Source organism: Chrysochloris asiatica, unplaced genomic scaffold (genome assembly GCF_000296735.1).
Source record: "Chrysochloris asiatica unplaced genomic scaffold, ChrAsi1.0 scaffold00047, whole genome shotgun sequence".
NCBI classification, from domain to species: Eukaryota; Metazoa; Chordata; class Mammalia; order Afrosoricida; family Chrysochloridae; genus Chrysochloris; species Chrysochloris asiatica.
This window is the reverse complement of record NW_006408565.1, coordinates 8,060,318-8,084,413: the sequence shown is the minus strand read 5'-3', so window position 1 is coordinate 8,084,413 and position 24,096 is coordinate 8,060,318. Positions and strand designations below refer to the sequence as shown.

Genomic DNA, 24,096 nt, shown 5'->3' with positions numbered 1-24,096 from the left:
TTGAGCCCATGCTGCTGCCACTGTATAAGGCAGTTCAAACCTACTTGATATAGTCTGAAAAAGCATGAGACTCCCCCAGACTGTGCATTCTAGGTTTTTGTTAACTGTTGTTGCAGTGGTTTCCACTTAAGTTGTTAGGTGCCATCGAGTCAGTACGGACTCGGCGACCCCATGCACAACAGAACCAAACACTGGTCCTGGGTCAACCTCACAGTTGCTACACTTCAGTCCATTGATGCTGCCACTTTGCTAATCCATCTCCTTGGGGGTCTTCCTCTTTTTCTCTGACCCGCCACCTTACCAAACATGATATCCTTCTCCAGTGACTGGTCCCTCCTGACAATATGTCTGAAGTGTGAGAGATGAAGTTGAATAAGGTTTCCAAGGAGCAGCTGGTGAGTTTGAATCGCCGACCTGTGGTTCAAACTGATTTTGTGGTCCAGTGCTTATCCTACAGCACCACACCAGGACTTAGCATTATAGTGTAAAAATACACAAACTATATTTTGGTCGCCAAGTGGGACTCCATTGCTGCTGTCGAAATCTCTGGGGGGCGGGGGATCACCTATAAAACTTCTTTTTCTAACTTGGTAAATTTGGCTCTGTTGTTACGGGCCCGAACCCTTAATAGGGTTAACAGTAGTTTTCTTACCAAGAGTACATTTTACTTTTGTAATTTTCGTATATACACTGTGCGTGTTTTAAATATACTTGTGTATATAAAGGCAGAAAAAGACCCGAGTAGGAAGTACTAGTGTGGTGCTGTAGAATAAGCACTGAACTGCAAACCACCAGGTTGGCGGTTCAAGCCCACCAGCCGCCTCTTAAGGAAACCTTATACAGGGTAGCTGTAAGTCGGAAACGACACTATGACACTTAACAAGGCCTGAGAAGTTCGACGTCGGCCCGCGCTGGATGGTCTCTGCCCAGCTCTTTCCGAGGACTCCAAATCGGTTTGCAATGCTCCAAGCTCAACAGGTTGCTAAAACATCTCCAAAAGGGAAGCTTGCAGGCCCGCCCCCGGCCGCTAGCCTTCTGAGTGTGCGCACAAAGCGTCGCAAGCGCATGCTCCGTGGCGGTCAGGTAGCGCGTACTGGCGCTGGCACCGCCTTCGCGGCCCGTGAGGTCCCGGCCCCTGTGCGGGCATGGCGGCAAGCCTTTGGATGGGGGACGTAAGTGAGGGCGACCGCCTGGGTTCGAGGAGAAGGAGTATCAGTATCGCGAGAGACAAGCGTTCTGAAGGGGAGGAGTCCTCAGATCCCAAAAGGGTAGAAGTGAATGGAGGTGAAGGAGTTTCTTTTGGCCACAGAGAAGCGAGTCCTAGCATCTAAGGGAAGAAGTCTGAGGGGAAAGGGTTCTGGAGCCCTACCTGCGCTCATGGAAGGAACAGGGAGGTTCCTTTGGGGGATAGAATGGTTGGAATATTAAGACTCGAGGAACGCTTTGGTTTTAGGTGGAGCCCTTGTGGTGCAGTGTGATAAGCATTGGACTGCTAACTGAAAGGTGGGCGGTTCGAACCTTCCAGCCACTCTGTGGGAGAAATACCAGGCAGTCAGCTTCCATAAAGATTTCCAGTCTCGGAAACCCAATGGAGCAGTTCTCTGTCCTGTAGGGTCCATATGAGTCGGAATCATTGGCAGTGGGTAGTGGGCGAGTGGTTCTAGGACTGGAGGGATGATGACCCCTCAGTTCAGAGAGGAAGCGCCTTATGGGAGCACATTTGAAGGGAAGGTGTTGTGGCCACTGGAGAGCTGAAAGCGCCTCCATCCCCACGGCCACCCCACAGCAGTGTATTACCAACCCGGGCTGAGGGCTGCTGGGTAGGGGAGTTGGGAATGGGGAGTCTTGATGTTGGCCTGAGCAGCTCAGCTCTTGTTGTCCCTCAGCTGGAGCCCTACATGGATGAGAACTTCATCTCCAGAGCCTTTGCCACCATGGGTGAGACTGTTGTGAGCGTCAAAATTATTCGAAACCGCCTCACTGGGTAAGTTCTCTCCTTCCGTTTTCTTTGTTTCCCATAGTGGCAGGCTTTCACCTCTCTTCTAGGATAAGCATTGGACTTCCAACACAAGGTTCGTGGTTCAAACTCACCAGCTGCTCCTCGGAAACCTAATCAGGGTCCCTGAGAGTCAGAACAGACTCGATGACATGTAACAACATTAACAATCATGGTCAGCTATAATGTTATAAAAACGACCATTTTGAGGGTTTATTGATAGGAACTATAGACTTTGGCTTAAGGATAGTACTCTAGAGCCAAGCTGAATTTGAAAGTTATTTCTACTGTGTGACCTTAGACAAGTTACTTAACTTCTTTGTCTTAGTCACCTTGATTGTAAAACTTGGGGTGCTGTTAAAACCTCAGTGAGTTAAACTACCAACTGAAAGATCCACTGCCAACAAATCAATTCCTACTCATAGTGGCCCCGTACAGAATTTTCAAGGCTATAAACCTATGGGAACAGAAAGCCGCCTCTTTCTACCTCTGAATGGCTGGTAGGTTTAAACTGTTGACCTTGAGGTTGACAACCCACTATGTATCTTATAGTTCCACCAGGACTCCAACTGGAAACCAGGTGCCTCAAATTCACCCAGAGGCCTGGCGATTTTACTCTGAAACTCATGGGATCATCGGGAGTCAGAATCAACCCCAGGGCAATTTATTTGGTTGTTTTTTTGTTATTATTACCTCACAGAGTTATGATGAACATTAAATGAATTAATTCATATTCAGCTTTTAGAGCTGTGCCTGGCATATGGCCTATTCTCAGAAAGTAGAAGCAGATTATGATCTGCTAGATAATAATCACTTTACCTTCATTATCTTTTAAAAATCATCACAGAAAATCTCTGTGCTAAGTATTATGACTAGATTTTAATAATACTGTTTTGGGGCAGAATAAAGCTATTAAATGATAAGCTAGAACTTGAACTCAAGTCTGTCCTTAAAGCTTAAGTACCCTTTGCTATTATGCTATATGACATTCATTTGAAGACAAAACAGTAGATTCACCACTACTTGCTAAAGAGCCCTTGTGGCGCAGCATTTAAGTGCTTGACTGCCAACTGCAAGGCTGGCTATTCAAACCTACCAGCAGCTCTAGTAGCTCCATAGAAGAAAAGACCTGGTGATCTGCTTCTGTAAAGATTGTTAAGTGCCTTCAACTTGATTCCCACTCAGCGACCGTATATAGGGTTTCTGAGGCTGGATATTTTGTGGGGGACTCCTGGTATGGTGCTATAGGATAGGTCAGTGGTTCAAACCCACCAACTGCTCCTCCAATAACCCTATATAGGATCGCTATGAGTTGGAACCTACTTGATGGCACTTAACAATAACAACATCTTGCAGGAGCATCTGGTGGGCTTGAACCACTAGTCTTATGGTTTGCAGCCCAATGTGTATAGCACAGAGCCACCGCACTCCCTTCGGTAAGAGTTACAGCCTGGGAAATCCTGTGGGACAGTTCTGTCCTGTCCTATAGGGTCGCTATGAGTCAGAATTGACTCAGCAGCACATGTCTACCACCTGCTACTATTTGAGGGTCCTGGGATTCGTGTCTGGAACAAGTCAGGCATAGTCTCAACTCTTAAAGAACTTACTACATTTTGGTGGGGGAGTCAGATAGTAAATAAATAAACAAAACAAAATGCAGAATATTTTCAGATGGTAGTGCTATTGCTCCCCAGCTTCTTTCTCTTTGAGATCTTAGTTTTCCTTAAGAGTTCTGGTTAAAAACGAGGGAATTCCTTTACCAGTTTGGTTTCTGTTTATTGAGTGAGAAGATTTGATGCATTTGAATTATAATGTTGGAGAAGAATATCGAGAGTACCATGGACTGCCAGGAGAACAACACATCTTTGTTGGAAAAAGTATATTTCGAATAATCTTTAGAAACCAGGATGGCCAGACTTTATCTTTTATACTTCAGACATGTTATTAGGAGGGATCAGTCCCTGGAAAAGGCCATCATGCTTGGTGAAGTGGAAGGTCCATAAAAAAGAGGAAGACCCATAACAAGATGGATTAGTGTAGTGGCAGCAGTAGTATGCTCAAACGTAACAATTGTGAAGATGGCAAAACACAACTGGGCAGTGTTTTGTTGTGTTGAACATAAGGTTGCTATGCATCTGAACTGACTCATAGCAACAACTATTCTGTGGCACCTAGCAACAACTATTCTGTGGCAGGTAGTCTACTGAATGCTGCTTGATAAAACATCAATGAGAGATGTGGTGTGTGGCCAACGCTTTGGTGAACAGTTAGGTACTTTTTGTATCAATACCCCAGGAACAGATTTTCTGACTGCTAGATCAGGCTGTCCTAAATGTCCTCGTGCTTTTGTAGACAGAAAGTCCCACATAATGAGCTGCTGTTGTTAAGTACCATCTACTTGGTCCTGACTCATAGGGACCCTTTATAGAGTTTCTGAGAAGCAGTTGGTGGGTTTGAACTGTGAACTCTGTGGTTAGCACTCTGGTGTTTATCCTGCAGTGCTACACCAGGACTTCCATAATGAGCTATTTGTATGAAACTCATTCTACTTTTTAAGACACTGACATAGATTCTCACACCTTAATCTTTAAACTGAGATTTAGAACTATCATTTAGACACAGGATGACTAAACTCTAGTTGTTTTTTGTAGCAATACCTACAGACGTATTATATTTACATCTTGCCTCATTCTACACAGACTTTGAAGTGGCTTACAAGAATACTACAAAATAAATAAATGTAAATAAAAAGTAAGAACAAGGAAAATAAGGGAAAAGATAAGACTCAAGGAAAAATAATATGCAAAACCAGCATAATGCTTAGGAATGCAGTCAAATGTGCAGCAGCCAGACTTTTCATTCATCGCTGATAGGCTTGTAAAACCATAAAACCAATGGAGAAAATGGTGGTTTCTCAGGAAACCAAGCATCAAACTATCCCACATCTCAGCAAATCCATACCAAAAGCTCATTACCATCAAGCTGATCCCAACTCCTATTGAGCCCTGTAAGATGAAGTGCAACTGCCCCACAGGGTTTCCAAGGCCGGAAGGCCGTCATCTTTACAGAAGAAGACTGATTGCCTCACCTTTCTCCTGCTGAGTGGCTGATGGGTTCAAACGGTAAACTTTACAGTTCATTATTGAGCACTTTAACCACTGTGCCACCAATACTCTCAGTTCAACAAGTTTAGTCCTAGGTATTTACCCCAGTGAAATAAAAATATGTCAGGGGAATAAAAGTCTTGGCAAACAATGTTTATAGGAACTTTATTTCCTAGAGCCAAAAAATTTAAAACAAACCAGGTATCCATGTGTAGGTGAATTGGTTGCTGTTGTTAAGTGCCATCAAACCCTGTATAGGGTTTCTGAGGAGCGGCTGGTAGATTTGAACCTCTGACCTTGAGGTTAGCAGTCCACTGCTTATGTATAGGTAAATGGTTAAATAGTAGTATATCAATACAATGGACTGCTATTCAGCTATAGAAAGGAACAGACTAATGATACAGCAACAACATGGCTGAATCTCATAAAACATTAGACTAAGTAAAAGAAGTCTTACTGTATGATTCCCACTTACAGGAAAGTCTAGAATAAATAAAACTAATCTATGGTGGTAATAACTCAGAACAGTAGTTGCCTCTAGAAGGATGTGGACAGGGATTTATTAGGAAGGAGCTTGCAGGTCCTTCGTAGGGCAGTGGTAGTGGTCTACATGTTGATAGAGGGTTGGGCTGCACAGGTCTGTTGGAACTTTTTACATGGCACACATAAGATTTGTACATTTATTGCACTTAAATTTTACCTCAAAAGATAAAACTTTTTCTTCATTGTAAGCAAATATTGAATATATGCCAAAGTAATTTAGGGAAGTATATTGTACTGATAACTATAACTTACTTTGAAATACATTTAAATAAAAAAAAAACAGGAATGATAGATGGATAAGTATGTAAGTATTTGGTATGGTTGTATGTCATCAAGATGGTACTGATTCATAGCAACCCTGTACAGGGTTTCTTAGAGCAGCTAGTGGAGTGGTTAGCATGGTTAGCAGTTCAGTGCTTAACCTACAGCATCACACTAGGACTCATGGATAACTGTAGTAACAGTTACTCTTAAGTGCCGTTGAGTCGTTTCCAACCCATAGCGATCTGCGTAGAGTTTCCAAGGAACTGCTGGTGAGTTTGGACCACCGACCTTGCTCAAACTGACCTTGCAATCCAGGGCATTAACCTACAGCACCACACTAGGACTCCATGGATAAGTATAGTAATATGTTAATTGTACACGGTGAGTATTTGAGTTGTTGCTGTTGTTAAATGCTGTCGAGTCGGTTCTGACCCATAGCAACCCTGAACAGGGTTTTCGAGCCTATAAATCTTTACGGGAGCAGAAAGCCTCATCTTTCTACCACGGAGCAGCTGGTAGTTTCGAACTGCTGACCTTGTGGTTCACAGCCCGATTCGTAACCACAACTATGCTACCAGAGCTCCTTGAGTATTTGAGTATTTACTGTAAATTCTTTATTATTTTGTCTAAGTTTGAAATTTTTCATAATAATAGAATGTTGATGGGACAGAAATGCAATTAGACTATCTTGCATTCAGATTCAACTGTTGACACATACCAGCTGTGTGATTTGAGGCATATTGTATGAGTATAATAATCCTGCTAAGACTCAGTCTGCTCATCTATCAAATTGAAATAATGAGATCCCGTTCATATCAGAGTTATTGTGAGGATGATGCACGTGAAGTGGCTGGAACAGAGCCTGGCCCATATAGTGAGTACTTGGAAATGTGGCTTTTCATGTCTGTGGTTTTTAAACATCTAGTATACATAGGACAGAAGGCATAAATCTGGCCCATCATCGCTCTTCCCATCAGCAAACATTTATGGAACACATAGGGTATGTTTTGTGATCCTGGGTTGGGCTCCTGATGTGGTGCTGTAGAATTAAAACTGGACTTCAAACTACAAGGTCGCAGTTCAAACCCACCAGCTGCTCCTTAGAAACTCTATACAGGGTTGTTAAGAGTCAGAACTGACTTGATGGCACTTAACAACAACAAAGGCTTAGGTTTTCCCCTTTCCCATCCATTTTTGCCTGTGTGTTCATCAAATTTGAAGTGAAGATCTAAAAGTAGTCTTTTAAGTACTAACTTATCTGGTGGTCTTAAGGTTACATGAACTGTTTTCAGTATACATCTCTTAAGTAGGAAGGGCTGTCAGAGGTTATAGTCACATCCTCCTACTTACCTTTGTGATGCTTTCAAAACTAGAATGCCAGACTATACACAATAGCCAAAAGGTGGAAACAACCTAAATGCCCATCAACAGATGAATGAATAAACAAAATGTGATACATACATACAATGGAGAAGTACCCAAAGAGTAGGAGAAATAAAGAGTTAGTACATGCTACGATACAGATGGAATTTGTAGACATGCTGAGTGAAATAAGTCAAATCACAAAAGAACAAGTATTGTATGATCTCACTTAAAGACTAATATTGAGACCAAAGTTTATTGATAGTTATCAGGGGTAGACAGGAGGGGAAAAGGAAGTACTCAATTTATGATGATGGAACATCCCAGTTAATGGCCTAATAATTGTGTTTGTTGTTGTCATTGTTAAATGCCATCTAGTGGGTTTTGACTAATAGCGACCCTGTTTAGGCTTTCTGAGGAGCGACTGGTAAGTTTGAGCTACAGACCTCACAGTTCAAACTGATCTTTTGGTCCAGTGTGTATCCTACAGTGTTTTACTTCCTACTTCATTACTTAGTTGCTGAGGTCTTAAAAGCTGGCAAATGACAATGCAATGTACAACAATTAGTCTGTATTCACTTGGCACAACAGAGAAAGGAGGAGAATCAAAAACGGAAGGATATGGAGTGTGTGGCTAACTGCTTCCTTTACCATGAGACCAGAATGGTACCTGGCTATCATTACTGAACATTTTGATCAAAGATTCTATAGAAGAATCCTGACCACAAGTGGGGGGAATACAGAACAGAATTTCAAATTCTCATGGAACCCAGATTTTTTGAGCCGTGAAGACTGGACAAACCACTAAAATTATTGCCTGGAGATAATCTTTAAACCTTTCCCCAAAATATTCCTTGAAGCCTTCTTACAACCAAACAATAGTATAGCTTGACTAGTAAATAGCATTTGTCTTGAATGTTATGCTTTTTTTTTTTAATGGTTTATTGTGAATTATGTGATCGTTTACATTGGAGAACATTAGCTTCACATTCATCCTATTGTATATCATTTAGAACATTATGCTTTTTAAAGAATTATCCACATGGGATCAAAGTGACAACAGCAGTTTGAAAGATTAGATCGGAACCTTATTGGACAGTGAGTTCATGATAATGAGGAGGAGCTACTCAGAAAAGGAGTGAGAGAATGGTTGTACAACTCAGAGAATGTCATCAATCTCACTGAAATGTACATGTAGAAACTTGAGTTGTACTTCTGCTGTGTATATTCTTAACAATTAAAAGTAAAATGAATCATTAAAAAATAACTGGGAATATCACAGACCTATCTCCCCTTCTACCCTGATTAGGTAGGGCCAATAAGTTTACTTTGTCTATCATATGAGATGACGAGTTTCTTGAGGACAGTAATTATTTCAATGATTGCAACCCCCTCAATGTAACATCACATAACCCACTTCCTGTGATTCTTGTTTCCATTCCTCCTTTTCCAACCCTTCCAAATGTTGTCTTTAGATAAATGCTGACCTTTTGATCATGAATGGTTGACATAGATAAGTATTTCTTGTGTCTAAACCATATCAAAGTAAATTATGACACTGCAGTGCTAAATATTTTAGTGTATATTATCAAAAATTGGGACATTGTTTTATATAACCCAAATGCCTATATCATACTTAACAAAATTAACAATAATTACCTAATACCATAAAATAAATAGCTAGTCTACATTTAAATTTTCATAATTTTCCTCAGAATATTTTATAGTGTTTGTTGTTTTTTCAACTAATCAGGACTTCTTTATTATATTTAGTTCTTCTGTTTTTCAAGATAGAAAGCCCACTTCTTCCTTTCCTAATAGCATTGACTTTTTGAAAGGGGAAGGAGGCTAGCTGTCTTACATAAGGTCCTACAATTCTTTATTTGTTTGTTTCCTCATCGTGATACTTTGCTTGTTCTTCCGTCCCTAGTTTTTCCTATAAGCTGAAAGTTAGGTGTAAAGGCTTAGTTGAATAGTGTTAAACATTTTTTCCCAAGAGTGCTTCATAAGTGATGCAGTACATAAATAAATGTTTGCTAAACGAGTCTGGGTCTGGCCCTTACTGGCAATTCTTAAACTCAGGTTTATAAGCTAGGTCTGACCTGGAATTTGACATGGAATGACTGATTAGAAAACCATTTTTCTCTCTCTTCAGGCCAAGACTCCATCCATCGTACAGATATCTTTAATCATTCTTTTTCTCTGTTCTATTTCTAGGATCCCAGCTGGCTACTGCTTTGTAGAATTTGCAGATTTGGCTACAGCTGAGAAGTGTTTGCATAAAATTAATGGGAAACCCCTTCCAGGAGCCACACCTGTAAGGACATTTAGATAATGATGATGTTACCATTTTGATTGTCATTAGTAACTGTCATCTATTGAATACCAAATGTATACTTATATCATTTTATGTAGCAACCCTGTACAGTAGGCATTGTTATCTTTACTTGACAGACCAGGAAAATGAAGCTCAGAGAAATGAAATAACTTGCCCAAAGGCCACACAGGTAGTAGTGGCAGAGCCAGAATTCAAACTGAAGAATGTCTGCCTCCAAAGTCCATACCCTTTCCACTCTGCATAACTGCCTCCCTTAATAGAATACTTGAAAACAGATTTCTTGCCTGCTTGAGAAAGTAGAACAGACTGGCAGCAGTGAGGACACGTTTCAAGAGAGTTACATTCTGCTCTTCCCACAGTTACTTAGCTTACTGCTGCACCAGGCTGGCACACCGGGCTCATAGAATCATGGAGCTGGCAGTGCCCTTAGCGGTCATCCGTGCAACCCCCTCATTTTAAACAGGAGAAAAAGCTGAGGCTTAGAGAGGGGGAGATGTTTTGGCCAAGGTAACTTATTTCAGTTTTTTTCAAATATTGTTTGACTCTTGAAACACTTTTCTCTGTTTTAGTTTGTTTATTTTTAAATTTCCAGGCAAAACGCTTTAAACTGAACTATGCCACTTATGGGAAACAACCAGATAATAGGTAAGTGCAAAGTAGCCCAGGGTAGCTTCAAGCCCCAGGAAAAGCAGAGACAAGATGTGTCACTGTACCAGTCTATAAAAAGGAGGGTGGGGACCTGAGTTTGACTCTCCTTTGCCTACCTCCTGAAAGAGTATACCCTCCCATATCCCAGTTGGTGGACTTTCCTGGCCTGCTTCATGTCAAGGCCCTGTCTTTTTCAGTCCCTGCCCCAGCCTTCTACCCTGTCACTTCCCTAGTGTAGCAGTTTTATCCAATAGAGTTGACCTGCTCACCAGTATAAATGGATTCAGTATTGTAGGGAACTGTTTGGCACTATGTATCAAAAACTTTAAGAAGATTTATGCTCATTCATTCTGTAATTTGACTTCTTAGAAGTCATTCATAGATGTGTGCAAAGATTAACCTCAAAAGGGTATAATAAAATACTACTTTATAATAGGAAAAGTTGAAGGAAATCCAGAATAATCTAATAATTTTTGTCCTTAATGCTGTTGAGTCAATTCTACTCATAGCAACCCTGAATAGAGTTTCTGGGGAGTGGCTGGTGAGTTTGAACCACTGACCTTGCAGTCCAGTACTTTTCCTACAGTGCCACACCAGGACTCCATAATCTGATAATAGGGGAACACTTAAATAAATTACAGTGTATTCATGAGATTGGTTGTTGTATATTCAGTAACATGTTTTGTTGTAGCAGAATACTGACATGTCAAGAGATTGGCAATATGTTGTTAAAGCGAAAAAATGCCAAACACAGATGCAAGGAATCTGGCTTTTTAAATTCAGAAGAACCATAGAAAAAAGTCTCTAGTGTATTTCAGATGTTCATAGTGATTGCCTTCAGGCAGTACAGTTTTTGGTAACTCTTTTTCTTTGTGCTTTTTGGTATTCTTGTTTTATTCAAAGAATGTGTTCCCTACTTAAAATAAGAAAATAATAACAGAAGTTTATTTATTTAGAAGTTTATTTTTTGAAGGGAGTCCTAGTGTGGTTATGTGGCTTAATAATGCTGGACTGCAGAGTTGGTTTGAACTGCAAGGTCGGTGGTTCAAGCTCACCAGTTGCTCTTCAGAAACCCTACATAGGGTCTCAACTGACTTGATGGCACTTAACAGCAACAAAATTTTTTGAAATTGACAAACTATAAACTGATTTGTAGCACTCACAAGCTAAAAGTGGTTTTGACCTTTTAAATGGTTATAAGAGCATAAATCATAAAAAGACCAGGCTTACTGGTCAGAGAGACTGGTGGAGCCCTGAATGTATGGCCCTTGATCACCCATGAGGTCTGGAACTTAACTCACCCTCATGGCTCAGTCTTCAGCTAAGCAATAGATGTATAGGGGGACAAAATTATTATGGAATGTCAACTATTAAAGATCCAAAGGACAACATTTACTCAAGGACAAAATTAAGGGTAGGGAGAGAGGGTGGAATGGAAACAGGAAACACAGGGAGGAAGTGGATTGTATTCATTGAGGGGATTGCAATCATTGAGATGAAGCGAAGTGTATGATTTGTTGAATGTGAAGCTGATTATCTGATCTGTAAACCGTCACTCAATTCACAATAAAAAGTTAAAATAAAAGATTGTCAAAACAAAACAAAAAGGCTATGTAAAAGTGACCATCTGTACCCCACAAAGCCTAAATATTTTCTCCTTGGTCCTGTATAGAAAAAGTTTACTGACCCCTGTTTGAGAATTTGAGATTTCATTTTAGCTGGGTTTTAAGTCCTTAAGAGATAGGCCCCAGTTCTCATTTTCTGTCTTTCAACATTTAGATATATAATGAATGCAGATTTTATTTTCAGAGACATACCTCTGACCCCATTCTCTCATCTGTGTTACTGGAATTCTTCACTCATCTGCTATTCACTTGAAGCTAAACAGGCCTTTTGTAGTGGATAAAGGATTTGTGGCTATAACACTTTCTACCAGGAATGCTGTAATGATACAGATGAGGACCTGGTTAAGGACATGTGAATGGCTCAGTAGAAGTTTACCTGGAATAGACTGAAAGAGCTCTGAGAGCAGAGGTTTACATCTTTGTCTCTGAATTTTCTTTTTCTTTCCTTTCAGCCCTGAATATTCCCTCTTTGTGGGGGATCTGACCCCAGATGTGGACGATGGCATGCTGTATGAATTTTTCGTCAAAGTCTATCCATCCTGTCGAGGAGGCAAGGTGGTTTTGGACCAGACAGGCGTGTCTAAGTAAGGCCTTACCTGTTATTGTTGCCTACCTTGTTGGTCTCAGCATCCTTCTCTCACTGATCGAAATGTTATGAAGAGGCTGTGGAGAAGGGTGGGTAAGAGCACAGGCTCTGGTTCTGAACTGCCTAGTTTAATTCCAGCTCTAATACCTACTAGGAGTAATGCAGTAGACAAGTTGCTTACCTCTCTCACCCTACTTCCTTTTGTAAAACAGGGCTATAAAAATGGTGTGCTGTCAGACCCCCTCTCTAACTTCATGAATGGGGAGGAGAGTCAGGTTAGCATCATCCCATAGCTGATTCCTATGAAGTTAAGGTCAAACATATCTCTACACTACAACCATTTTACCCATATTGATACCAAGTGTCCCTCCCGTGGCACTCTCACCTTCTCTGTTGAGTTTGATAATTCATTGCAGTGGCTATACAGAACTATGGTCATGTAGTCCTAGACCATACTTACAATTATGGGTTTTGTTAGGGAAGTAAGATTACTATTCAAGATCAGGATCAACTTGCAATAGAAACAATTCATGATACAATTCTTGGATCAGGACAGATTCTTTTTGGCCATGCCTTCATCCCTTGCTCTCCTGCTGCCCTCAAACTCCTCAGGCTGTGTTACAATCTCTTTAATTCCACCATTTAGGGCCCACAGACATCCCAATCTGTCCGGAAGCTGGCTCCCCAGAAGCACTCAGTTCTCTCTGTGTGGGTCAGCATGCCCACTGTGGCCACCTTGAACAGTTTGTGCCAGTCCTGGTTCTGCTGCTTCTATTTTTATGCCACTAGATTCTGCTATGCTGCTCCCATTTCTCACCATCTTACACCTTTTTCAATGTTACACATCTGTCTGCTGGGTCTTTCAGGCAGGGAACCAGATTCAGCTGGTCCACACTGCTCCAAGTGCTTCTTTATGGTAGTGAGATCCCCTCCACAGGCACACTTGGATTGGCTCCCTTTAAGCCTAGTGGGAAGGCAGAACTGACCAATCCCTTACAAAGGTTCTTTGTACCATGTTTGCATGATCTGTCCCCCACATGGATGGATTCCATGCATCTTATTTGCATTAGCAAAACTGTCTATTCCCTTGGTGAGTCACAAGAACTACATTTACATAGTCAAACCCATTTTTTTGTGTGGCAATTACAAGGCCATGACTTTACTAGGTGCCATTGAGTTGGTTCCAACTCATAGAAATGCTGCCAAGTTGTGTACCTTCGTCATAATCATTCCTATGTTTGAGCCCATGTTGCAGCCATGGTGTTAACCCTCTTGTTAAGGTTCTTCATTTTTTTCACTGACCTACTTTACACAGAATAATGCCTTTCACCAGTAACTAGTCCCTCCTGATAAAAAGGATTTTTGCAGAAAATTTACCCAAATGCTGTACATCATTTGGATTCTTGACTGCTGCTTCCATGATCATTCCTTGTGGTTCCAAGTACAATTACATCTTTACCAGTTATCAGTCTTCGTCTGCTTATCATGATGTTTATAGGTCTAGTTAGGATTTTTGTTCTCTTTACATTGAGTTGCCATCCATACTGAAGGCTATAGTCTCTGATCTTTATCAGTTAAGTGCTTCAGGTCCTCTTCACTTTAAGCAAGCAAGGTTGTGTCATCTGTATTTGAAAGGATGTTTATGAATCATTTTCCAATCCTGATGTCAAGACATCAAGATAGCATGGTGAATGCTAACTATCTTAGCACACACTTCTGATTTTATTTATTTTACTTTTTTATTGTGAATCGAGTGAAGGTTTACAGAGCAGATCATTAGTTTTACATTCAACAAATCATATACTTTGCTTCATTCCATGGTTGCAATCCCATCCATGTACCAACAGTTAACAGTATTTATCTCTGGTTTCCTTAATTATTGCATTCCTTCCTGTGTCACCCACTACCTTCATCTTTCCTCTGCTAACCTCCTTCTTATATATTGCCTGTCTTGTCACCCATGCTAACATGTGTCTATCCTCTGGCCTGTGAATAATCCTCCACTCACTGTAACCATGATAGATTGTTTCTTTTATCAAGAAAACTTTCTTTAAAAACTTTTTACAACATTGGTCTTATATGGTATTTGTCCTTTTGTGATTGACTAATTTTACTCAGTATAATGTCCTCCAAGTTCAACCATGTTGTGAGGTGTTTCACAGATTCATCATTACTCTCAACGTTTTATAGTATTTCATTGTATGTATGTACCAAAGTTTGTTTAACCATTCTTCTGTTGATGGGCATTTAGACTGTCTCCATCTTTCTGGCAAGTTTCTTATGGACACCATATTGAAGGATTCTGTTTTCTTATCCTTTATGCTCTCTGTGTCTCTTGACTGGTACATTTATTCCATTTACAGTCAGTATAATTATCAACAGATATAATTTGATTGCTGTCATTTTTCCATGTGGTTTTTTTTTTGTGTGTGTGATGCTGAATTCTTGGTTCCACGCAATTTTCTGCACTGAGTGCATTTTGTGAGTTTTTTTTTTCATTTTCATTTTTGTTGTGTTAATATTGACTAAATCTTTCTGATTTTCCTTTTTAATTATTTTGTATTATTTTTCTGTGAGACTACCCTATAATTTGTTCACTTTTTCCCTGCTTAAAACTATCTGTTTTTCTTGAAATATCCTTGATTTCTTTGCTATTTAGAAGTTCTGCACCTACACTATTCCCTCTTTTTGCTTTGTAGTTGACTTCATTATACATTGATATCTCTGGTTTCCTATTTTCAGTCTATATGTCTTATAGGTTTGTTTTACCTTATAAATACTTCTTTATCTGAATTGAGTTCTGGGTGATGTTGTCATGTATGGTAAAACTCAAGTTGTTGTCTGCTGTTGTTGATTCTCAGTCCAAAGAACACCCTGTAGTATTTTTTGTAAAGTTGCTCCGGTTATTACAAATTCTGTTAATTTTTGTTGTTCAGGAAATGTCCTACTTTTCAATTGTCTATGAGGGACAGCTTTGCTGGGTATATGGCTCTTGGTTGGCAGGTTTTTTTCTTTCAGGGTTTTGTATGTGTCATCCCTTTGCCTTCTATTTATTGGCATAGATCAGTGAGCATCTCTAGCACTGCATCTGTTTGTTGAAACATTTCAGTTAGTATCTGGTCAATTTTTGGAACCTTGTATTTGGCCAAATCCTCCAATTCAGCTTGGACTTATCCTTTCATTACCTTTGGTTCTTGAATATATGCTATCTTCTAAAATGGTTGAATGTCCACATTCTTTTTGGTACAGTAACTCTGTAATTTTTTTAAACTTTTTATTATGAATTGGATAAAGGTTTAGAGACAAGGTCATCAGCTCTGCATTCAGAAAACCATACACCTTGTTTCATCTCAATGATCACAGTTCCCTCCCTACAACAGCATTTATCCCACTTCCTCCCTGTGGCTCCCCATTTACATCTTATATTTCATGAATGAGCCAGGCAAACGTATTTGATGTACACTTAGAAAACAAAAAAAAAACTTACTTATTTAGATATCCAAAGGGCACATTCTGCCAGCCAGCCTCCTGCTTGCAGGCATACAGCCACCATTTTTGCTGTTTGCCACTTTTCAATGTAGGAATCTCACGCTCCACACACTCTTCCTTCATGATGGTTCTATGATTATCTAGTCCTGAAATGAAAGATTGTCCTTCTAATTATACATCTTCTGCAATTACAGTTATGACAATCGCAATTAATCCTGCTAACAGTTATTCACAATTGAGTCATAAAATCCTATCACCATCTTCCCCATCCCCTTTTACCAGATCTATTTGGGAGAGAGAAACTATTTATTGGGGAATTCTAATTTACCCTCCTCATTCTGCAATTAAGCACACTCATGAAAGCTTGTAAACCAGCCACTTCTGCATTTGTAGCTCCACCTCCATTTTTGAAAGCCAGTGTCTAAATTTTTCATCCCTATCAAGGAATCAAGGTTGCTCCTTGATAAAAAGAAGCCTTCCATTCAAATTGTAGCAATTTGCATTTGCTCTCATTATCAAACATCTTTAACTGCCTTGGTTCAAGTTCTGGTCAACTAGCCATCCAAGCTAGGTCGAATGGATACTAGCTGCAGGTCTGGGAGTTTGTGCACACCTCCCTGTGACTCTGTAATGGTTTAAAATTAGTTTATTAAGATATGTTTGTAAGAAGGCAACACTTTAGATTTAATTTTTAAAAAAGCTAAGTTTCTTCATGCTGTAAAATAAAGCTAAGAGGCTGTAGAGTTAGAAGTGTCTTTCTACTGGAATTATTTGATAGTATAGCACAGTATAGACTCCTGGTGTGGCAGTGTAGGAAAAGTACTGATATGCGAATCACAAGGTTGGCATCTCAAACCCACCAGCTGCTGCTCAGAAACACTATACAGGGTTGCTATGTGTAGGGATCAACTGGACTCTTAACAACAACAACGTAGCACAGTGTAGCCATCTTGGCATTGCTAGAATAAATTTTAAAAGTCTCCTCAATGGTAGGTATCTAAGCTTGGTGGTGATCACGTCGGTCTACTGGTGAGTGAAAGAAGAGGGGGAAAGACAGCAATGAAGATAATGGGCCGAGTTCGACCACTTTCCATAGACTAGCATTGGTTGACCTGGAGATGAGAAGGCTGGTTTGTCTGAAGTGTGGTGAGACCTGGGGACTCTTGATCCCATGGATAAGGACATAGCCATGAGAGCTACAGCTGAGAGCGAAGCGTCCAGTTGATAGGAAGTGAGGGGAGACACACAAGAACGGCCAAACTTGTAGATCATACCCATTTAATGGCTTGATGATCAGAACTCGACTAGAGGAAGATTAAAAAATATCATTTTTTTTTTTTGATAAAAGAAACAAGTATAAATTGCCACAGTTTGATGAAATTGACCTATACTTATGGATGTAGTAGCTCAAAATGCCAAGTGAGAGGAAAGGAGTCTTCATATCAAGGACCAATCCTATCCCCTTGGTATGTAGGGTTGAAAAAGACAGGCAGCTTAGACATTGGCTACCTAAAATTGGAGGGGAGAAGGGTATAAAGGCATGAAGTGACTGGCTTACAAGTTTTCAAGAAGTAGTTTAGTTTAAGAGTGTACGGGGAAAGGTAGAATCCCCACTGAATGGTATTCATCTTGTCTGAACGAGTCTGGTGAAAAGAGATGGGGATAAGATTTTATGGTTCAAAGTGAGTAATTGTTATCTTGACTAATTCCAACTGTCACAACTGTAAAGGTAAGTTTTGTGAGAAAAAGAAGGGAGTAATTAATATTACAATCCAGGAACAGAGGACCCTAGGACCATCAAGGGAGAAGAGCATGAGCAGAATGTGGGACCCTATCCAGAGAAGCAGAGATACCAGAGATGGAGACAGAGATGAGGGCATGGAGAAATAGAGGAGCTGAGGACTCTAGACTCATGGAAAGAGAAAGGCTGTGTGCTGGTAGTCAGGAGGCAGTCTTGCAGAATGTGCCCTTTGGTTGTTTAAATGATTATATATTCCTGAGTGTTTTTGTGTACATTCCTCCCGTCCCCACACACAAAAAACCCAGAGGGAATAGAAGCAAATACTGTTGAATCGTAATGCATGGAAGAGATTGCAATGAAACAATGAGTGTAAAACCAGTGTTTTCCCATGTAAACTATCACTCAATTCACAATAAAAACTTTTAAAAAAAGTCTCCTCAATGTTTCTCTTCAAAAAGTGATGAACAATAATAAGCCAATTTTACCCCTATTCATTCTGTAGTATCAGAGCTAGTATTTTTACTATCATATCCTACAGTTTTCACTTTATCCACTTTAATAAGCTCTGTCACCTCTTTGAATTCAACATCATTGAAAATAAAAGTCCATACATTATCATAGAATCTATCCGTGTTTAGAGAGCCCCTGAAATTGACTATTTCTGACCCTCTGAGCCAATCTGAATTTATAGCTGTACCAAACTGAAGTAGAACTTGAAGGGCAAGTTGAGGAGTGATCTGTTGTGTATGAGCTCATCTAGGCTTGTCTGAAGACTGTTTTCCAAAGGGGTATTCTGTATAACTGATATGCCATGACTTCTGTGGAAGACATTGTTTTTCTTATTCAAGCTTGCATTGATTTCTTGTGAGGAAAGTGCTTCCTGCTGCATAACAGACAGAAGCCCAACAGGACCTACAATCCGACCACCTCTTTAGCAACTGCAGTAACCATAGAATGCCCATGTTCTTTTGATGCTTCCCTTATTACTTAGTATTCTGCCCTTTAGAATTCTTCAATATTGCAGCTCCAAGCTGGAATTTTTTCTTCAGTTCTTTCAGCATTAGGAATGTTCTAAGTATTCTTACCTTTTGGTGTTCTAATTCCAGGTCTTTTCATATTTAATTATAATACTTTGTCTTCTTGAGTTGTCCTTTGTAATTTCATGTTCAGTAGTTTTACTACATCATTCCTTCTAGTCACTTTAGCTTCTCTGTATTCAAGAACAAGTTCATTCTCTAACATTTATATAGCTTGGTCTTTTCTAGTCTGTTAAATGACCTTTTTCTTTCATCACACACAATGGTCTTTTTTAATTTTTAATTTTTTTTTATTTTTCATGCATGATGTTCTTGATGTCATCCCACAATCCCTCTGGTCTTTGGTCATTAGTGTTCAGTGTGTCATTTATTTTTGAGATGGTCTATAAATTCAGATAGAATATTCTCAAGGTCATATTTTGGCCCTCATGGACTTGTTTTAATTTCCTTCAGCTTCAGTTTGAGCTTGCATATAAACAATTGATGGTCTGTTCCACCAGTTGGTCTTGACCTTGTTTTGGCTGATGATACTGAGCTGCTCCATCGTCTCTTTCCACAGATATAGTCCATTTGATAATTGTGTATTCCATCTGGTAAGGTCCACGTATATTTGTTGTTGTTGTTAGGTGCCTTCAAGTTGATACCAACTCATAGTGACCTTATGGACAGCAGAATGAAACACTGCCTGGTCCTGGACCAGCCTCACTATCGTTGCCACGGTTGAGCCCATTGATGCTGCCACTTTGCCAATCCATCTCGCTGGGGGTCTTCCTTTTTTTTCTGACCCTCCACCCTACCAAACATGATATCCTTCTCCAGTGACTGGTCCCTCCTGACAATATGTCCATGTGTATAGTCATCGTTTATGTTGCTGAAAAAGGTATTTATAATGAATAAGTTGTTGGTCTTGCAAAATTCTATCGTGTCAAAAAAAAAAAAAAAATTCTATCATGTCATCTCCAGTGTCATATCTGTCACCAAGGCTATATAACTACCAGTATTTCTTTGTTTCCAACATTCCCGTTCACATCACTGGCAATTATTTTGATTGTTTATGTATCAATTTCAGACTGCAGAACTTGTTAGAATTCCTAAGTTTTAGCTTATCATCTTTGGATTAGTGGTTTGTAAATTTGAATATTAGCTGGTCATCCTTGTAGGCATATAGATATTATCTTATTTGTAACATTATACTTCAGGACAGATCTTGAAGTATTGTTTTTGAATATGACACCATTCTTCTTCAGTTTGTCATTCTCAGCATAAGAGACTGTATGATTGTCCTATTCCAAGTGACCATTTCAGCTCACTAATGTATACAATATAATTTCTGACATCAGCTGGATCTTGACTGAAAGAGAGTACCAGAAAGATGTTTACCTGTGCTATATTGACTATGCAAGGGCTTTTGACTGTGTGGGTCATGACAAGCTATGGATAGCATTGCGAATAATGGGTATTCCAGAATACTTATGGTTCTCATGAAGAATCTGTACATAGTAGACCAAGAGGCAGTTGTTCGAACACAACAAGGAACATTGAGTGGTTTGAAAAATCCTGAAAGGTATGTGCGGGTTGTATTCTTTTACCATTCTTATTCAATCTGTATGCTGAGCAAATAATCCAAGAAGCTGGCTTATATGAAGAAGAGCTTGGCATCAAGATTGGAGGAAGACGTATTAACAACCTGCAATAGGTAGATGATACAACTTTGCTTGCTGAAAGTGAAGAGGACTTAAAATACTTAATGATGATCAGAGACTACAGTCTTCAGTATGGCTTGCACCTCAATATAAAGAAAACTAAAATTCTCACCATTGGACTGATAAGTAGCATTATAATAAATGGGAAAAGATTGAAGTTGTCAAAGACTTCATTTTGCTTGGATCTATCAATACTCTAGAAGCAGCAGACTAGAAACCAGATAATGTATAGTATTAGGCAAGTCTGCTGCAGAAGTGTTCAAGAGCAAAGATGTCAGTTTGAGGACTGTGGTATACCTGACCCAAACCACAGTATTTTCAGTAGCCTCATATGCATATGAAAGTTGGACAGTGAATAAGGAAGAAAAGAAGAATTGATACATTTGAGTTATGATGTTGGAGAAGAATATTAAAAGTGCCATGGACTGTCAGAAGAACACTTTATGTTTGAAGAAGTACAGCCAGAATGCTCCTGAGAAACCAGAGTGGTCAGACTTCGTCTCTCATTCTTTGGACATATTATCAAGAGGGACCAGTCCCTGGAGAAGGACATCATGCTTGATAAAGTGGTTGTTGTTGTTATGTGCCGTGGAGTCAGTTCCAACTCATAGCAACCCTGTACAGGGTTTCCAAGGCTATAAATCTTTATAGGAGCAGAAAGCCTCATCTTTCTCCTGTGGAACAGCTGGTAGTTTCGAACTGCTGACCTTATGGTTTACAGCCCGATTTGTAACCACTATGCTACCAGAGCTCCTTTGATACAGTAGAGGATTAGCAAAAAAGAGGAACACTCCCAAGGAGATGAGTTGGCACAGTGGCAGTAGCAATGGGCTCAAGTTTAACAACAATTGTAAGGATGGAACAGGACCAGGCAGTGTTTCATTCTGTTGTGCATAGGGTCACAATGAGTTGGAACCTACAGCACCTAACAACAACAACAATAATGCATAGGATATCTGCCTTTTTACAGTCCATTCATTTTTGATGACTTCCAATTTTCTTAGATTCATACTTTGTGTGTTCCATATTCCAATAATTAATGTTTGAAGCTGTTTCTTATATTGAGTGATGCCATATCAGCAAATGAAGGTCTAGAAAGTCCATTTATGTCATTAAGGTCAACTCTACTTTGAGAAGGCAGCTCTTCCTCACTCATAATTTGATTATCTCCAACCTGAGGAGCTCATCTTCTGACTATATCAAACAGTGTTCAATGGCTAACTTTCCAGAAGTGGTTCTGACTCTTCTTTCACTAGCCTGTCTTTGTGTGGAAACTGTTTGAGATACTAGTGACATAGCTTCTAGCATCATAGGAACTTGCAAGCCACCACATTTGACACACTGACAGATGAGTGGTAGAGACAATGACTTAGAATTCATTGCACCACAAGGACTGATTAATTTTATCTGATTATAGGATTAGTATAAGGATTAAATTATAGAAACACTTAGAAAATGCTTTAAAGTTACTTGTTATTTTCATTGTTGTTACAACCTTTTAGAGTAGTTAGAAGTTTCTGCTTCCAAGTGGAAAACTTCAAGAAAGTCTTTTTTTTTCTTTTTTTAATGAACATCAATGAAAAGAAAACAAAAATCCTCACAACTGGGCTAATAAATAACTTCAAGATACATAGAGGAAAGATTGAAGTTGTCAGACTTCGTTTGTCTTGGCTCGACAATCAACACTCACAGGAGCAGCAGTAAAGAAGTAAAAGGCGGAATGCATTAGGCAAATCTGCTGCAACAGGCGGCTTTAAAGTGTTCAAGAGCAAAGACATCAGTTTGAGGACTCAGGTGTGCCTGATTCAAGTCATAGTGTATTCAGTTGCCTCATATGCATGTTAAAGTTGGATAATGAGTAAGGAAGACCATAGAAGAAGTGATTCATATGAGTTATAGTATTGGAGAAGAGTATTAAAAGTACCATGAACTGCCAGAAGAATAAATAAATCTGTTTTTTTTAAGAAGTACATCTAGAGGATGGTGAGAATTCATCTCCTATATTATGGACATGTTATCCGGAGGTACCAGCCCCTGGAGAAGGACATCATGCTGGTAAGATGTAGGGTCATTGAAAATAAGGAAAGCCACTAATGAGATGTAGCGACCCAGTGGCAGCAGCAGTGGGCTCAAAGGTAACAACTCTGAAGATGGTTCAGGACCAGACAGAGTTTCGTTCTGTTGTGCTTAGGGCCACTATGAGTTGGAACTGACTCAGTGGCACCTAGCATCAAAAACAACAAACCTGCTGCTTATTTAGACAAACCATTAGGCTTCAGAGGAGGAGGTGCAGTAATCCTCCCCTGAGGTTGTGAACTCCAAAGATGCTAGTGATGGGGAGGATTGAGGAGTAATTATAGACACTTGAGCCTCTGAAGGACTGCCTCTTCTTAATCCTTATCCAGTACCCAGGATGGAGTTCTGGTGTGGTGCTGTGGGTTAATGCGCTGGACTGCAAAGTCGGTTGAAACTTCAAGGTCGGTGGTTCAAGCTCACCAACTGCTCCTGGGAAACCCTGTACAGGGTTGCTATGTGCCCGAACTGACTTGATGGCACTTAACAACAAAACCAGGGAAATTTAACTTCTCTAAATCTTACATTTTGTAATAATTTAATTTTGTTTGAATTAACACACTTTTACTATTTAAATTATTTACAAAGTACTGCCTAATCCCTGTGAGGATTCTAAAGATTTAAGAGGATACTTGACTTCTAGGATCTCTCTGTTTCATGGAAAGAAAGTCATTTTTGATAGATAATAATTTTAAGTTCAGACTTTGAAGTGTGACATACCTGAATTTAAATCCTGCTTCTACCATGTTGGGGCACATTATTAAATCATGTTGAACTTTGGTCTTCTCTTTAGTAAAATGTGGATATTCCCTTTATCAGATTGTTAGGCTGTTCAATGAGGCAACCTTGGTAAAATGCTCAGCACAGTACCTGGGATATAAAATGAGTCCTGGTATGGCACTGTGGGTTAATGTGCTGGAATGGAAAGTTGGTTTGAACTACAAGGTTGCCTGTTCAAGCTCACCAACTGCTCCTCAGAAACCTTACACATGGTCATTATGAATTGAAAGTGACTCAGTGGCACTTAGCAGCAACCAAACATTACTGTTTTATCTCCCAACTAGAATATGAGCTCAGGAGAAAGGAGCCTTGTATCTTTTGTGACTACTGAATCCCAGTACCTAATACAGTACCTGACATTCAAGGAGAATGTTATAAATGTTTGCTGACTGAACGTCTACAACTATTATTACAATAATGAGAATAATTCTTGTTCTTCAAGTAGGTTGGGCAGGAAGCTACTATTTGAAAAGAGATAAGAGTCCATCAGTGAGGTGCTAGGGAGAATGGTGAACCTCAGTGGGCATACCTATAGCTCTCCTGGTTGTGTAATGCTTGAATCTCCCACCATTGCTCAGTGTCTCATCCTCAGTGATGGGGTCATCTCTTCCCAGATAGTTTGATGGCCTCTCTCTTTCGCACTCTCTCCCTTCTCAGTACCTTCTCCTTTCAGCATTCTCTGCCCTCAATCAATTGTGATTGTAAAAATGGCATGGTGTCATCAGAGGTCCTTTAACTTCACATGGGGGAAGAATCCCCATCAACAGCATCAGCCCAAGGCTAATTCCTCTGAGACAAAGGTCAGAC

General features: G+C 39.9%; 1 protein-coding gene across 1 annotated transcript in view; it reads left to right on the top strand.

The window, feature by feature from the left end:
• Nucleotides 1–1,136: 1,136 nt before the first annotated feature.
• Nucleotides 1,137–24,096, top strand: part of TRNAU1AP (tRNA selenocysteine 1 associated protein 1) — a 36,761-nt gene continuing 13,801 nt past the window's right edge. The window contains exons 1-5 of the mRNA XM_006862215.1: nucleotides 1,137–1,172; nucleotides 1,887–1,984; nucleotides 9,487–9,586; nucleotides 10,200–10,252; nucleotides 12,333–12,464. Coding sequence (XP_006862277.1) covers nucleotides 1,146–1,172; nucleotides 1,887–1,984; nucleotides 9,487–9,586; nucleotides 10,200–10,252; nucleotides 12,333–12,464 — 410 coding nt within the window. The 5' untranslated portion in view covers nucleotides 1,137–1,145. The remainder of the gene's footprint in view (nucleotides 1,173–1,886; nucleotides 1,985–9,486; nucleotides 9,587–10,199; nucleotides 10,253–12,332; nucleotides 12,465–24,096) is intronic.